The sequence below is a fragment of the Chiloscyllium plagiosum genome, unplaced genomic scaffold (assembly GCF_037043375.1).
Source record: "Chiloscyllium plagiosum isolate Xiang-an unplaced genomic scaffold, Cpla_swu_hap1 HiC_scaffold_43, whole genome shotgun sequence".
NCBI classification, from domain to species: Eukaryota; Metazoa; Chordata; class Chondrichthyes; order Orectolobiformes; family Hemiscylliidae; genus Chiloscyllium; species Chiloscyllium plagiosum.
This window is the reverse complement of record NW_028270181.1, coordinates 15,068,645-15,086,651: the sequence shown is the minus strand read 5'-3', so window position 1 is coordinate 15,086,651 and position 18,007 is coordinate 15,068,645. Positions and strand designations below refer to the sequence as shown.

General features: G+C 40.1%; 1 protein-coding gene across 16 annotated transcripts in view; it reads right to left on the bottom strand.

Moving 5' to 3' along the window:
• The window catches only part of LOC122541861 (calcium-activated potassium channel subunit alpha-1), an 847,529-nt gene extending 832,858 nt beyond the window's left edge, over nucleotides 1-14,671 (bottom strand). For 3 of the 16 annotated variants that reach the window (XM_087982315.1, XM_087982312.1, XM_087982313.1), the window contains exon 1: nucleotides 13,794-14,669. In XM_087982315.1, the coding sequence (XP_087838441.1) occupies nucleotides 13,794-14,066 (273 nt within the window). In that variant the 5' untranslated portion in view covers nucleotides 14,067-14,669. Of the gene's footprint in view, nucleotides 1-13,793 lie in introns of all 16 variants that reach the window. The other 13 variants (XM_087982319.1, XM_043678966.2, XM_043678974.2 and 10 more) reach the window with 7 other exon arrangements.
• Between the last annotated feature and the right edge of the window lie 3,336 nt (nucleotides 14,672-18,007).

Here is an 18,007-nt window from a genome sequence, read left to right as displayed (position 1 = left end):
CACCTTTCAAACTAGTTTTTTAAAAAAATTAATGACTCCAGTAATACCAGCAAGTTCATCATTAAACATCCACATATATACAGATCAAAACCCACACGATTGGTTCAAATCCAAACTCTCAAATAAATGAAATTAAAGAAGAGATAAATCACATGCCTTGCATCACACCAGTAACGTGGAATTTTTTTTAAAAATAGGGGAGCGGTATTTTAAATCCAGAGACATCCTCTGCCCGGTGATGACGGCCATTAACCAGTTTTCGTTCAAGAGTCAGATACTAAATGAAGTAGCAAATCACTTGGGTGAGTCATCAAATGTTGACTTGGCAACTTCTGAAACTGACTTCAGGAGACAAAACTGACAAAAAAAAAATTGAAAAAGATTATTTATGACCATTACCAGAGGACAATGCACAGAAAGGAAGCTCTGATTATTTATCATAGATTTTCCCCAAACAAGCATTGCAGATTTCAGGTATGAGAAGCAAAAAGAGATGCCGAAAATTTCATCACAAAAATCAAGTAAAAGCTGCTTAGTACTTTCTATTGTTCTGTAAATGCCATTATGTACCAGTTCAGTTATACTGTTCATTTTTATGCCAGACATTCTCTGTAATTCTGAGAGATTAACAGGCTGGAAAATCAAGAGCCTGTTGTAACCAATTTTGCAATGAGTCCTTCTGTTCCTCAAAGCTCCATGCCCTGGAACTTTTAACTGTATAATCTATATACTAATTAAGACTATTCTTTTCCACAAATCTCAGACATTCACCAAGATAATCCAGTTCTATTTCATGATCAAGAACCCTGTAGATGTTCTCTTTATTTTGCCACTTACTCACCCAGTGTTGCATAAAGAGCACGCACCCAGGATTTTCCTATCAGTTCAGCATATCTCAAAACACTGCATGAACAGAGAGTTACTATGAAGTGAAATCTGTGCTCCAGCTATTTTTCTCAAAGCAAGGCCAACAAACAATGATATATTTGTTCATGTGACATGGGTGTTGCTGGTCAGGCCAGAATTTATTACCCATCCCTAATTGCCCAGAAGACAATTAAAAGTCAACACATTGCTGAGAATATGGAGTCACATGCAGACCAGATCAGGTCAGGTTGGACATTTCCTTCCCTAAAGAGATTAGTGAACCAATTTTTTTTTTCCCAAATGGCAATCGACAATGTAAGATCTTAGGCAGTATTGCTGAACAAAGAGACCTTGGAATGCAAGTTCATAGCTTCTTGAAAGTGGAGTTGCATGTAGATAGGGTTGTAAAGGCAACGTTTGGTATGCTTTCCTTTATTGGTCAGAGTATTGAGGTCATGTTACAGGACATTGGTTAGGCCACTTTTGGAATATTGCAGCAATTTCCCTTCCTATCGAAAAGATGTTGTGAAACTTGAAAGGGTTCAGAAAAGATTTACAAGAATGTTACCAGGGTTGGAGGATTTGAGCTGTAGGGAAAGGTTGCATAGGCTGGGGCTGTTTTCCCTGGAGTGTCGGAGGCTGAGGGATCACCTTATAGAGGTTTATAAAACCTCTATGAGCATGGATAGGATAAATAGACAAGGTCTTTTCCTTGGGGTGAGGGTGTCCAGACTAGAGGGCATAGGTTTAGGAGGAGAGGGGAAAAGATATAAAAGAGACCTAAGGGGCAACTTATTCACACAGAGGGTGGTGCGTGTTTGGAATGGGCTGCCAGAGGAAGTGGAGAAGGCTGGTACAATTGCAACATTTAAAAGGCACATGAATAGGAAGGGTTTAGAGGGATATGGGCCGGATGCTGGCAGTTGGGACTAGATTGGGTTGGAATATCTGGTTGGCATGGACAAGTTGGACTGAAGGGTCTGCTTCTGTACTGTACATCTCTATGACAGGGGTTACATGGTCACCATTAGGCTAGCTTTTCATTTCAAATTTACATGAATTCCAATATCACTATTTACCACAATGGGATTCAAATCCATGTTTCCAAAACATTAGCCTGGGCTTCTGGATTACTAGACCAGTGACAAAAGTACTAAGCCACTACCTTCCCTGGCGGTATAAGAGTCTGATGGTCTATGTTCCACCCAATTCTTTCTGCCATTGCATTAATCTCGGGGATTTGCACATTGCAGCAGCTTCTGAAAGGGCATGTCAACAGGTGCACATGCCAAGCAGCATAAGCAGACTCTGGAGGAGTCGTGAAACCATGCCCCTCAGGGAGAGTATTGCTGGTGGTACAAGAACAATACACTGTGTGGAAACTGGAAATCTGAATACAAAGAAAACATGATGTAATGCTGAGAAGGTCAGGCAGTATCTGTGGAGGAAAGGGACATGATTTTTCTTGGCAGCTTCTGAACCCTACTCCCAGGTTGGAATGGTGGTTTGCGATATGTGGAGAGCAGTCAGTCTAATTATATGCAGCTCTAATTATGTGCAGCTCTAATTATGTGCAGGACAGCATAAATTGTGATTTCACTTTAGCATATAAACATGAATACTGATCTTGTGCAAGCGTTCCTACTTCTAGGCCAGAAGTTCCAGGTTCAGCCCACCTCCAATGGTGGTGTATTATGACATGTCCAAACAATTTGATTAAAACTATGGTAAATGGGAATTTGTACTGAAACGGTACTGTGGTTTTGAAGTACATGCTTATAATGTTTCACAACATATTATATTGAATAAGGATTGGCTCTAGTAGCTCTCTTCGCCAATTGGTTTTTTTGGAATTTAACATATCTATCCTATTGAAATGTTGTGGTTCTGTTCGCCGAGTGTTGCAGACATTTCGTCCCCTGCCTAGGTGACATCCTCAGTGCTTGGGAGCCTCCTCTGAAGCGCTTCTGTGATGTTTCCTCCGGCATTTATAGTGATTTGTATCTGCCGCTTCTGGTTGTCAGTTCCAGCTGTCCGCTGCAGTGGCCGGTATATTGGGTCCAGGTCAATGTGTGCTGTTATGAGTCCTAGTGGTCGCAAAAAGAGGAAGAAGAACACCTATACAATGTATTCGCCAAAAACGGATACCCCCGCAATTTCATCAACAGATGCCTAAGGGAAAGACAATGGAATGAGGACATGCCACAACCAAAAGGACGAGCCACACTACCATACATCAAAAACATTTCTGAACTGACAGCCAGACTACTGTGACCACTAGGACTCACAACAGCACACAAACCAACAGCCACTCAGACAACAACTCACCAGGACGAAGGACCCGATACCCAGCATGAGCAAAACCAATGTAGTGTACAAAATCCCATGCAAGGACTGTACAAAACACTACATAGGACAAACAGGAAGACAGCTAACGATCCGCATCCATGAACACCAACTAGCCACGAAACGACATGACCAGCTAGCCTTAGTAGCCACACACTCAGATGACAAGCAACATGAGTTCGACTGGGACAACACTACTATTATAGGATGAGCCAAACAGAGAACAGCCAGGGAATTCCTAGAGGCATGGCACTCATCCACAGATTCAATCAATAAGCACATTGACCTGGACCCAATAGACCGGCCACTGCAGCGGACAGCTGGAACTGACAACCGGAAGCGGCAGATACAAATCACTATAAATGCCGGAGGAAACATCACAGAAGCGCTTCAGAGGAGGCACCCAAGCACTGAGGATGTCACCGAGACAGGGGACGGAACGTCTGCAACACAAATTCCCAGCTTGGCGAACAGAACCACAACAATGAGCACCCAAGCTACAAATCTTCTCCCAAACTTTGAACACCTATTGAAATTGTTATTATTTAAATACTTTGATTTTATGGCAAATCAACCTTTTGCACTGAAAGGCATCAAACCAATTGACAGCATCTGTATTCATAACTTAACCCTTTAATACCTGTTAGCATTATACCATGCCAAAGCCCAATATTGCTTTTCTGATGCGTGGTACATGGATCTAATCACAAAACTCTACTTGTTAGCTGAATCAAAACATCACTTTCTTCCTTTTGTATTCCAAAGATAAAAGGACAATATTTACACTATTCTTTTCAATACATTTTTTGTCTTTCTCCTCTTTTTATCATTTCCAACGTCTACAGAGAATCAGTGGGATACTTAGAGCAGACTAGACACTCACAAACCAACTGCTGATAAACTCAGGAAGTGGGGTTGGGGGGCGGTGGGGGAAGGGGAAAGAGTGCAGGGAATGCAGGGTACAGACTTCAAAATGTTTGTTGTTAACATTTAGACTGCAATGGAATGGACTTAATTAAAACCTGCTTGGAGATAACAACAGTTAGGATTACTGTACAGTCAAAACCAGTATCATACACTGGACATAAGCAATTCTATCTTAGTAAAATATCCCAGAGGCACTGGCAGTGTAGGCAATACTTAAGAAAACTTCTTTCACACCTCCCTCATGTCTGTTCAGTTGGATCAAGATCAATATATACTTCCAAGACTGGCTGTTTCTTTTTGCCCTTAAATTCTTCGAATTGAAACTTCTCTTTTACCATGTTAAAACAAAACAAATAAAAATGTTGCTATTTGAATTTGAAAATAAACAACACTAGAGCAAAACTCTTTCATACACTTCAATGTTGTATCAATTTTAGGTGTTTTTCCCTAATGAAACAATTTGGTTGGTTAGAGAAAACTTTAAAATATTATTTGTTGTTAAAATAAATATACCCATTAGTAGTTTTGAAATGCTTTCATCGAATTGCTACCTTGGGGTGTTAAAGAGCAAGAGCTGAAATTGTTACTATCAACAGGAAGCACAAAAGCAAAGAAACTTCAAGAAGTGATTAGCAAAGAACAGAAACCATTTTAATTAAAGAGGCCTAAAGCTATCACAGAAAGAGACTCACGTGAAATGATGCACCTTTGAATGTTCATTTATAGTGCAAACCTAGGATATCATTTCCCTGTACTTCCAAGGAACAAAGCTTATTGTACATAACAGGCACTTCCAAAAACAGTTAACAAACATCTTATATTAATTGCTACTACTCCAGGGCTTCAAACAATTACAGTGCACTTCAATAATAGTACTACATAGGGAAAGTAGAGGAGTAGTGGTAATGTCACTGGACTAGTAATCCAGAGTTATGGGTTTGAATTTCATAATGGAAGATGACATTTGAATTTAGTTAATAAATGTGTTTTTTTTTTAAATGATCTAATGGTGACTATGGAACTACTATAGATTGTCCCAAAAAAAAACTCTTTCAGGAAAGAAATCTGCCATCTTTTCTTGGTTAGGTCTTCGTATGACTCCAGACCCACAGCAATGTAGTTGACTCTTTAGTGCCCTCTGAAATAACAGTACGCTACAAGGATCAAGGGCACTAAAGGGATGGACAATAAATGCTAGCAATCCTTACATCCCATGGTTAGATTTAAAAAAAAGAGATACAAAGACAGTCTGTAATCAGCATTCCTCACACTAGCATTCTGAATTAAATTTAAATCTTAAAACTTCCCAGACACACTATAAATGAATACTTGTATAAAATTTTGTTGAAACATTAATAGTTGATAAACTGCAAAAGTGAGGGTCAAACAGTCTATGAATACAAATTCATCACTGCCTTGGTACATTTACGCAGCTGGTACTTTTCATTCCTCAAAAATGATGAACTGCATTCTAAATACCTTTCACATCCTCAGGACGTCCTCAATTACCTCAGATCCAAGGAAATACTTCAGATATATTGTTACCTTTGAAACGTAGAGGGTGCACAGCAAGATCAATGTGAGACACACCAAATAATCTGGTTTTGGAGTGATAAATATTTTTTGAGAAACTAGAAAGACTGGTCTGCTCTTCTCTCAAAACTGCCATAGAATCTTTAATGCCAGGAGGATGACACTTTCAGTTAACATCTTATCCACCAGACATGTCCAACAGTGTAGCGCTGGAGAGTCAGACAAAAAAGAAACTTTAAAAATGACTTCACCATACAATAAGTGTAACTAGTAATCAGTTTCTTAGCATTTAGTGCACTTGTGCATCAAAAAATTAAATTTTAAAAGCAAAAATGGAAAAAAAATGGCAGCAATGACTACTGGTGATTAATTTAGTATGGAGGCATGATCAGCCTTCGATATAGTTATTTTAGACTAGCACAGAATACTGTGGAATTCCATTTATGCTGGATGTAATTTACCCTTAAAATTCCATTCTTTTCTCCACGGATTTAGTTGAATTGTGCTAGAAATACTAACATTGCCAGCCTCTTCTAACGTGTAGCCAGCCTATGTTTTTGCACACAGTCCCAGCAATGAACGTCTTGTCTGATACTTAATAATAGTACTCCAAGTCTGAAGGTTCAAGTCTTAAAATTGGACACAGGATCACAAACTGTCTGATTCAGTACTATTACCAAGTGGCAGACAACATGTTCACTACTGGGACTCTGTGCAAAAACAGACTGGTTACATGCGAGAAGAGGCTGTCAATGTTAGTGCTGACTGCCAGTGTGATCTATGTCCTTGATTCATGGGTCTTCACACAAAAAGTGCAAGCCATATTATGGTATCTTTACAGCAGATTTATTAATAGTCTGTTGTTGACTCATAATGAACTCTACACTCCATGGACAGTGAACAAATCAAATAATCTAGCTACAGCACATTACATTGCGTGTATCAAAACATCATGATCCAATTTTTCTGTATTCACTTTGTAATACATTCCTGAGCAGCCATTTATCTATATACAAAACATTTGAAATTGCAGCATAAAAAAATTGATAACATTCTGTGTTTGAACTCATTTGACAAGAGTAACCAAAATGAAGTTACCATCAGACACATGAACAGACAAATGCCCGTTGGATACCTCCTCTTTCAGGTTGTATGCAGTACAACAGAGTTCTGCAATGCTCCTTCGTAACTACAGATCAATTTTTGAAATTCATACAAGAACCTAATGGTACCTAAAGGGCTAATGGTAAAATTCTTGGCAGTGTAATGAACAGAGAGATGTGTCCAGGTGCATAAATCCCTGAAAGTTGCCACCCAGATTGATAGGGCTGTTAAGGCAGCATATGGTGTGTTGGCGTTTATTGGTAGGGAGATTAAGTTTCGAAGCCACGAGGTAATGCTTCAGCTGTACAAGACACTGGTAAGGCCACAGCTGGAGTATTGTGTGTAGTTCTGGTCACTGCATTATAGGAAGTTTTGGAAAGGGTTCAGTGGAGATTTACTAGGATGTTGCCTGGTATGGAAGGAAGGTCTTACGAGGAAAGGCTGAGGGAACTGAAGCTGTTTTCGTTGGAGAGTAGAAGGTTGAGAAGTGACTTAATTGAGATATATAAGATAATCAGAGGGTTAGATAGGGTGGATGGTGAGAGTCTTTTTCCTTAGATGGTGAAGGCTAACATGAGGGGACATAGCTTTAAATTGAGGGGTGATAGGTTTAGGACAGATATTAGGGTGATTTCTTTACTTAGTAGTAGGGATGTGGAATGTCCTGCCTGCAACAGTAATAGACTCGCTGATGTTAAGGACATTTAAATGGACATATTGGACATAATGGTTAGATGAGCATCAGGTTGGGGCTGACAGTCGGCGAAGGTGAATGGATGTTCCTGTGTGTGTTAAAATGACTGAACTCTGCCTTTTTTTTTTTAAATTACAGCTTTTTAAAAAAGCCTGTGTTTTAGGAGAGAATAAGGTATTCAAAGCACCGCGATGCAGAGATGGCGTGCATTTGGGAGCTTTAACCTCCAAATGGGTCCATTGGGTGGGGGATGGGGGTGTTGTCAGAGGCTGTTCTACATTGTCTTCCCCCCTTTATTTATAATTTGGGATTTGTTTTAGGAGGGTTTGTACTGGAAGAAAAGTAATCTAACTTACCAGTTGGAGTGCGGGTTGATCTCCATGTGTTTTTGTTTAGGTGGGGATATCATCAGAGGCAGTTGCTACATCATCATCTCCCCCTTTATAATCTTGGGCATTTTGGGAAGGTCTGTAGTAGGGGAAAATAACCCAATTTCCCAGTTGGAGGGAGGGTTGACCTCCATGTGTGTTCCTTAGTTGGGGATATTATCAAAGGCTGTTCCTACATAGTCTCCCCATTCCCTCTCCCCTTATTTATAATCTGGGATTTACTTTAGGAGGGTTTGTACTGGAAGAGAAATAACCCAATTTCCCAGTTGGGAGCATGGGTTGACCTCCACGTGTGTTTCTCAGGCAGTGATATTACCAGAGGCTGTTGCTACATCATCTTCCCCCTTTGTATAATCTGGGATTTATTTTGGGAGGGTTTGTAGAGTCATAGAAATGTACAGCACCGAAACATACCCTTCTGTCCAATTCATCCATGGCGACTAGACACCCTAACCTAATCTAGTCCCATTAGTGGGGGTTGGGATATAACCCAGTTTCCCAGTTGGTGAGAGGGTTGACCTCCACGTGTGTTCCTTAGGTGGGGATATTCTCAGAGGCTATTCTTGCATCATCCTCCCCTTTCTATAATCTGTGATTCAGGGACAAGTTGGCATAGACAAGTTGAACCGAAGGGTCTGTTTCCATGTTGTACATGTCTATGACTTATGAGATTAGTTTCGCAGGTCGGCACAACATCGAGGGCCGAACCGCCAGTACTGTGCTGTAACATTCTATGTTCTTATCAGAAATACAAATACATGCAATAAAGCAAAGAGATGAAACATCAGAGCACTAGAATGAGTGAAGAAACCAAGACATATTTAGTTATCAAGTTCCCTATAAAAACCTACCTATAATCGTCATTGCATGTCTTTGGTGTACTACATCAAAACTGTTTATAGGAAACCAACTTCCATTGTGGCTAAGATTAAAACTTGTACTTTAAAGGTGTTTCAGTGGCATGTTCAATAAAAATAACAGTCTCAAACTTGACAAAATGTAACATTTTATTGGCAAGTCCAATTCTACACCTTATTGGCACCTCAAGAGCATGTTCCACCTTAAGTATTAACTCCAGGGTACAGTTTCAGCATCTGGTGCTTCATTCAAAATGGGCAGCCTGAACATGACAACCTACAGAAAATGTTAGGATTTCCTTGGCCAGTGCAATGGGTAATTGAAGGGAGGAATGGTCAGTCATTGCTTCCTGGTGAATTTCCCCTGCTCAGGCCAATTCACATTTTCTCCAGATTCCCTGTAGCATTACCATCTGTGCTCAGGAGCTCAGCACTGAGGCAAGGATTATGACGACATCGTCGTCTTAAAGGGTCAATCAGCATTCCAACTTAAAAACACATTTGCTAGAGTATATTAATTAAATGGGTGAAAGACTTCCTTGATGTTTCGTCTACATCAAGCAAAACCTTGGGGCTTTCGTGGTGCAGTGATAGTTTTCCTACCTCTGCAACGGTAGGTCTAGGTTCAAGTCCCACCTACCATGAAGGTATGTCATTACATTACATACAAGGTATGTCATTACATGTCATTACATGTATTATCAAAGGCTGTTCCTACATAGTCTCCCCATTCCCTCTCCCCTTATTTATAATCTGGGATTTACTTTAGGAGGGTTTGTACTGGAAGAGAAATAACCCAATTTCCCAGTTGGGAGCATGGGTTGACCTCCACGTGTGTTTCTCAGGCAGTGATATTACCAGAGGCTGTTGCTACATCATCTTCCCCCTTTGTATAATCTGGGATTTATTTTGGGAGGGTTTGTAGAGTCATAGACTGATTAAATCATTGATTCACCAGCGAAACTTGCCAGCTAATGCATGCAGATATTAGCAATATGTAACATGACTGAGGGCAGTTAATGTCAGGCAATGTGAGGTATTTAAATTTGACAGCCGTCACCTGCTCCACTGCCACCTGGAAATCATCAAGTCACAAGTGTAGCCAAGTACGAAACACTAAAGAAGGCATCGCAGTGCAGCCTGACTCTGTTCCCACATAAACTAACACAAAACATTAAACTTGTATCTTCCAGCAGGAAATTGGTGAATGGAGATCAGAAGCAGGAACCTGAATAGATTTACTTCTCTTCACTTCCATAACTCAGAGACTCTGCACCAGTCCACTGTCATCCTGGCTTAAAGCAGTTTCCCAGCAGAGTGAATATATGACTGATCTTTGTGAATGTCTCAAGAGCCCCATGGGCCTAGTGTTTACCCACTGATGCATCAATGGATTGAAGCTGCATAATGAATTATTAATATTGTAATTAGAGAAATGAGAAAATAACTTAAATCAGTCTTAAATTGTCAAGATAAATCATAGTTAAATAGTACTTTTGTCCCAGTGGGGAAGGAGCAAAATATTGTGGCTTGCAGTGACAGTTTAGGACACTGTACACCCTTATCTCATTGACTTCAATGGCCTTGTATAGGCTAACAATGCAAGTTTACACATTTTGCCAATGCTGGTTTTATTCCTAAACAGGAGAAAGTGAGGACGGCAGATGCTAGAGCTCAGGGTTGAGCGTGTAGTGCTGGAAAAGCACAGCAGGTCAGGCATCCCAGGAGCAAGAGAATTGACATTTCAGGCATACGCCCTTCATCAGAATTTGCCTGCTCCTCAGATGCTGCCTGTACCTTTCCAGCACTGCACTCTTGACTTTCTTTGATAAAGTCATTGAGAAGACTGCATGAGAGCTACACTGACAAGTTAACACTGTCTGGATTGGTCATCAAGTCCATAACATGAATTCTTAAAGTTGTTCTGGGTATTAATTAACAGGAACCCCATCTTCAATGTTTAACTTTTCACAGTGGAATCATTAATAGATAAGTGAACCAAACAACTCTTTAAAAGAAGTTATTTGCAGTACGTTGGCCATTGCTTTAAATCAAATCCTGTTTGAAACAACCTGAGGTAAATTATGTACAAAGATTCTGAGCAAACAAAATTGGACACCTAGTCAGTCAGGAAAAGGAGAAAAATAGAAGGGTTGATTAAAAGTTTATTTAAAGAAATAGCAAAGAGGTTCTGGATGGGGATTTCATAACTTTGAGCCTACACAGCTGAAGGCAATGGTGGGACAAGATATGGCAGGAATGTAAAGAGACCAGAGTGCTGGGGAGTATAGATTTGGAGGAGTTGCAAAGATATGGAGAGATAAAAGGTTAACACACTAGATTTTCAACACTAACACTTGGAGTGGCATACTTTTTGCTTGCACTGAAAGCTACACACAGGACCTAGTTCTTTGTAGGCAGAAAGAACATTGCGCCAGTTTCAATCAATCAACAACAAAAAAAAATCAGCAATTTACTGGTTTGTTTCTCAGGGCAATACCTCAACCAGACTCAAACTGCTTGGTTTAAAGGGTAAACAAAACCTGACAGGTAACTGTCAATCATGCATTGTCTATGGCAATACCTCTTCCAATTAGTTCACGTCAACCCAAGTAGCTCAGGTTCCACTTGCTGCAGAGACATGTCATAACATCTCTGAACGGGACTGACTGGGTCTTTTTAGTGGAAAGTTAAAAGCTGCTGATAAATTTAAGGCTTTTTTTTTGCTGGAGTCCATCAATGAACAAACCTATATACTGCTGAGAAATGACAGCTTTTCATTTTGTACTTTGGTCAATTTGCAAGAATATCAATTCAAGGGGGAAAACCTACATCTAGATATTTTCTCATCAAACTGTGCTTGTATGTAAACAAACACAATGACCAACTGTTATGTAAAGTGCCACACACAGCAAAGAGATGAACCAGTTAATATCACATAATTGTAGTTGGCAGTATCCAGGAAGGACACTGAATGCTCCCAGCTCTTTTACAAATACTAATATTTAAACATCACCCAAAACTGCTGAAGCAGGCAGCCCATATGCCTCACTTTAACATTTCACAAGCACAGTGCCTCTAATATTCAGCAAGACACCACACTACTATATAAAAATAATCAAAAGAACAAACTCTAGTCTTGGACTGGGGCTTGAACCCACAAACTATTGGGGAGATGCAATGAAACTGAAGAGGTGCAAGCAATTTTGCACAGTTAACATGCTCACTTTTGATGTCATGCATTGTTTTGTTTTTGAAGTGAAATACAAATGATGTGCTTTTCTGATGCCAAACATTGTGTTACAATTTAAAAATAAACACCTGACCAAGAAATATTGTGTATAAACTACAACAGAAGTAAAGCTCATTGAATGCAAAGTCCACTCCTTCAATATTCAAGCATGTTCAGCCTAAAATCTAACTACTTTGACTGTCATTAATAGATATGCCTCTGTTACTTCAGCTGCCAGATTATTCCAAATATATAGCTCTCTTCACAGGAAGAGACCATCTAGTATTCTTTCTAAATTTATTTTTTGCAAGTTTATTTTTAACAAACTGAGATACTCTTGACAGATTAGGCTCCAAATGAGGCCTTTGAAATGTTAAGGTGCTAACTTGTGTGGTACACCATTGCACGCGTTCAAACCTTAAATCACAAAACCAGGAGGAATTCTCCCAACTCCACCAGGCATGGTCAGTTTTGATGGAAGATCACCAACCTGAAACATGTTACAGACATGCTGCCTGGTGTGCTGAGTATTTCCAGCATTTCTTTGTTTTTATTTCAGATTCCCAGCATCTCCAGTATTTTGCATTTGTTTGGGCAGTGTTGGATTGCATATTCAGTTGCTCCATTCCATTCCCTATTAGTTAAAAGCCTGAACCAAGCAGTAAGTGGCTCAGGGACTAATTCAGTAAACCCATTGCTATCTGTTTCTCATTCTACCTGGTTGGATTAAAAAAATGCAGCTCATGCTTTCTAAGGCTGAACAAATGTACACCCCTGTGGATGAGGTCAATTTTTGATTGCTTCTATTGAAAGCAAAGCTGTTTTACGTTAAATTGCAATAACTGCTGGCAAAATCTTTGATCTGTACAAAATACTATAAGTGAATGATTTGGGGTGCAATCTCCACAAAGGAGAATTTAAATTGGGCTCACAGCTCAGTACATGGAGGAAGAAAGTACGCTTGCTCACAACCGAGTACTAAACTCATGGAAGGGACTGGCAAAGCAGGAGACTGGTGCTCCTATAAAGCTACAGTGTACCAATTCTATTTTATATCACAGGTGGCTGGTTTGATACTCTCTCAAACAGCATTAAGTCGCTCACAATAATGCTTTCTGGTTGTACTACAGGATAGTAGTCATATGCATTCAAAGAAACAAAAAATCTGATGCTCTCCATTTTTATTGAAAGGGTGCAAGGTGATCTAGAAGGGGAGCATGCATTGGGAGTTTTATAACCCAGAGACCTTCCACCCAGCAACTGTGACATTACTCTTAAGAGTAGGAAAGAGAGGAACATAGAAAGTTGATTAGAAATCGGGACCTATGCCCAAAATGCAACCTTCTTCCTTGAAATCGGTTTGATTAATCAATGCATTATCACACCTTGACAATCCTTAACATCAGAATACAACCATGATAGGAAATGACCCAAAAGTGCATTATTTCACCACCACCAGTAGATCCTTACTAAACTCCAAACCATTGAGGTGGAAATCGTGTGTAGAAATGAACATTTAGCAAATGTAAAACCCTGTGCATCAAGTCAATCATTTTAAAAGGAGGCAGATACAATAATATTAAAGTGCAGTAAAGCAGCCCTCGGTTTTATTCACGACTCCTAGTGGATAACAGGAGAATTTTTATACCAATTTCTCCCTCAGAAACGTGAAGAGGAATAAGACAGCGTGCAACCTGTTCAATACAGAGGGGAGAACAGCAGAATTTTAACAAAAAAAAACAGGTAATGAAAAGTTGTGAAGGAGGTGATGTTATAAAGGTAGGCGACCATCACCAAATCCCCACACACACACACAAAAAAAACCCAAATAAACAAATCTTTACCTTATTCTTGAGGCCACAGTGGCAGCAGACAGCCCAAAGGTAATGGACGGTCCTCCACAGGAGGATGATGAAGAGGCCGCCGAAGAAGGTGACCATGGACGAGGCGAGGAAGGCCCACCACATGCGCTGGTCATTGCTGTCGCAGATGGTCTCGGCGTCGATGGGGATGATGACGGGATCCATCTTCAGCAGGGCCGCGGAGTGCCGGCGGCTGGAGGTGGCGGTGAAGGAAGAGGAGGAGGACGAGGAGGAGGAGGCGTTTCCCAGGGCCATGGCTTTTAGCAGCGGGGGGAGAGGGAAAGGCCGCGGCGGCGGAGGAGGAGCAGGCCCGGAGCCGCCATGGCAACCGACAGCAGCTTTCTCCCTCACACACTCTCACTCACAGAGAGAGAGAGAGAAGCTTCTTCTCAACACTTCTCCTCACACAGTCTCCACAACAACTGACGCACGGACCAATTTAATAATCCCCAGAGCAAATTCCCATCAGTCAGGTTTATAATCCTGAGGGGAAGAGAAGGAGAAAAAAAAGAAAAATGATAGACTGTTTGTTTTCAAATGTCCCCCTCAGCCTTGAGCTGAGAAACCCAGTTGTTCTGAATCTTCCCCCTTCTCTCTTTCGAAGAGAGAGTTTTCGCAGGTCGCCTCCTTATACCTCTCCGCTGCTGCTGCTGCAGCAGGGGATTCCAGTCACATACATGCAGACACAAAAATAGGTGGATTTCTGACTTTTCCTCAAGGGGAAGGTATTCTTGGGGAGGGGTGGGGGAGGTGAGGTTTGGGAAAGAAAAAGAAAGCGTCCTTCCAGAGCTAGGAGATGGACAGACACTGCTGCTTGGCTGCTGGGTTAGGTCCAACCACTCCCTCTCCCAGATCTGCTCACACTGGTTGCTGCTGACTGACTGAACACGAGTAGCAACTGATGCAGATCAACGCAGCTTCCCCCCCCCACCCAAGCGCTCTCCTACTGATTGCATTAATCAGATTTTATCCCCAGCCCCTTCCATTTAATTCTATTTCCTGAACCTCTTCCCAACTAAATCTTTATGCAATTGCCCTAGCCCCCTTGGAAAAATTGCCAGAGATGATTCTGGTTAAAATATTTCCCCCCGCCTCAATTCGATATGTTTGCGCTGCACATTTGCAGTTTCACCTTTCGCCTTGAAAGCGCATCTCCCTCAAATATCTCGGCCGACACTCCACCCCGCGAAGCTGTTTTTTTGTTGCAAACCGTAGGATGTCACCTTATTTCTATAACCACCTCCCCCCCAAAATAAATATTGTCGCGGATTTTGAGATTTTGAAAATGGAAAATTGGTGTTGAGACAAAAGCTGAACAGTTGTTTTCCTATCGGTTTCTTAATGATCGGTGATCAAAGGTAGTTATGATAAAGATCTATTTATTCATCGCTACACGTTAAAGGACAACCGATTTTGTAATATTCGACTGGCTGACATCTCGTGAAACAGGCAGCGACCCGATTCAATACAATGGGGCTATAATTAGTCATTTTCCATAGCTATAATTCAATGTCTTGCTGCTGTTCTATAAAATTCTCAATTCATTCCAACTGACATTTTCTACACGATGATTTATCAATGACCGTGCTCAAGAGGTGGAGGCGATGTTTATCTCGAAGATTCTCCCATTAATTGTGTATGTTCAGCATCATATCGCGGGCTGATAACTCAAGATTGTTACAATCTATAACCCACATCATCACCGTCCCGCAACGTGAATCTATACAGTGGTACCAGAATGGCTGGATTTTAACCCCTTCCAGGGGTTGTGCGCGTTTCCTTATTTTTCCTCTTATTCTTTGGACCGATAAATAACCAGCCACCGGATCCATCTAAATAAGGAACACATAGGCATTTAGAGGAAGATTCGAGAGAACAGCTTCAGCCTCTCCAACAGAAGGTGGCACTTAGGAATCACATTCATAGTTTTAGGGGTATTTTGATAGAAGCAAATAGCTTATTGAACATGAACAGCACGGGAGTCAATGCCTCATGTTCAACGATAACCAACAGTGCATCTTTGATCTCAGTCACCCGCCCCCCCGCAGACGTTCACATTAAATTCAGATTTCGCTCCTTTGCGCGAACTTATTTATTTTTCGAACGTTTTGTTCACAGCTCTAAATGCTCAGAAACAATAAAAGCGATGCAAAAAAAGTTTGTTCCATAATACCGAAAACATTAACAACGAACGAAATGCTACAGTCTGGTAAACAAAAGACCATCACAAATTACTGATGCACAATTACATAAACGTAGTCAAAATGGAGTAATACTGTAAATGGTTGCTGAAAAATCCATCACCCAAAAATTGACCAGTCACTAAGTAAAACTCAAGTCTGTTACACAAAACTAGACCATTTTATAATTCGTAGGTTTCGATAACTTAATTATACTTTAGTGTTGAAATGAATGAGTGTGGGTTTAAATTAAACTGTTAATGTGCTTTGGGGCAAACGAAGAGCTTGCAACGTGCTAAACAGCATGGTAAATCTGTTGCCACCTGGTGGCTATGCAGAAGTTCACTGACACTGGTGAATGAGGATTCACACGTGAAAACATTAGCTGGTTGTGCCCTCAACAGGTGGGACCTGACCCGCTCAGAGTTTCCGAACTTTTTTCTTTCGTCTTAACTTTGTTCCGAGGTAAACGAAATATTTATTTTAAAAATGTTTTCTGACTTTGTAAAGTATTTGAAATCGACGTGTATTCAAAACACATTTCCAGTTTGTCTCTCACAGAGTTTGTATTTCCTGAAAAAAAATTAAAGATAGAGACAATATTCTTCAGCTTCTGTTTGGTTCCTGAACAACTTTAAGATTTTGTCGTATTAGAAATACAATCAATTAAGGTATAATGGAGCTTGACAGTTGTTTTAAAACAGTGGTCAACATGCCATTATTGTGTTAATGCACAAATAATACAGATTTGCATAAAATGGCAACTTACATCAAGAGTTATGTGTCAATCTGATCCCTACTTGATTACGTCATGTGTCTCTTGTAAGGAGCCAAGTTTCATATTTCACAGCTGGTCAATGTGACCTCATGGACACTGTATAACCTATACGGAAGCCTTCGTAGCGGTTTGCGAAAAACAGATGTGCCTATCCACTACAGAATCTCTTCACATTCAAAGGAAAACAATGAATGAAGGTGCAAAATACATTTTGCAGAGAGGGATAAATTAGAAGTTACTGCCACATATTACCAGTTCTCCCAGGTGTGCTTTACATTAAAAAACTTGAGAACAGCACTATTTTAATTCAGCCAAATCCTATATCAATAAGTCAGATGCACCCATACGTTTGAACACTGCTGGAATCCTTCAATACTTAGTATCTAAAGCTATAAAATAAATAAGAAGATTAATGCTCATGTAGAGGATGATAAATGGTTAAACTTATAATTTCACAATGATACATTTTTCTTAATCCACTTGTATGTGGAAAAATTAAAAAAGCACATTTGATTCATTTGAAAAAAAACCTGGACAGACAAATAAATGTTAGTTCCCACATTTCTCAATATCATTTTGGATTACCAGAACACGTATCAGTCCCCATTGTCCCTCAAAAGAAGCAGAAAAGCACTATTTGACCTTGTGCTGAATATTTGACTGCAAATACAATTACCAACCAGTTTTGTATTTTGATGCTGTGACATCTTTTTACTAGCATTTCGATTATACTAACAAAAGCTTTTGTAAACGCTGTGTGAAATTTCTCTGGCCATTATTTGAACAAAGGGTGAGCCAATTTAAAATAAATTGAAATACTATCCATGTTAAAAATAACAAGACATCTTCTGGAAATGTCTACATGGTACACATACCAGTGTCACACCAGTGATTTCATCTCACCAGCCCCTCTCCAAGAAATCATTTTAAAAGAAATTATGATGTTGCTAAAGTTAAAGGAAAGTTAATGCCAAGTTAAAGAAATATTTTAAAAATTCTATTATTAGCAAAACCAAGGTACAAAAACACTGAATTTCAAGGAGAAACATGGGATAAAATGATACTGAGTGGCGCCAGCATGGTCAGAATGCAAAATGTTTGGAAGATTTCAAAGTTTAATTTTCTCTCAGGAATCATGTGCAAAAGACCAAACAGCATAAGTGATATGGACATGAGGAAATGTAATTTTAAGAGAAAATATTCGAGGTGCACAATCAGTTTATTGGCAGATAGTGGCA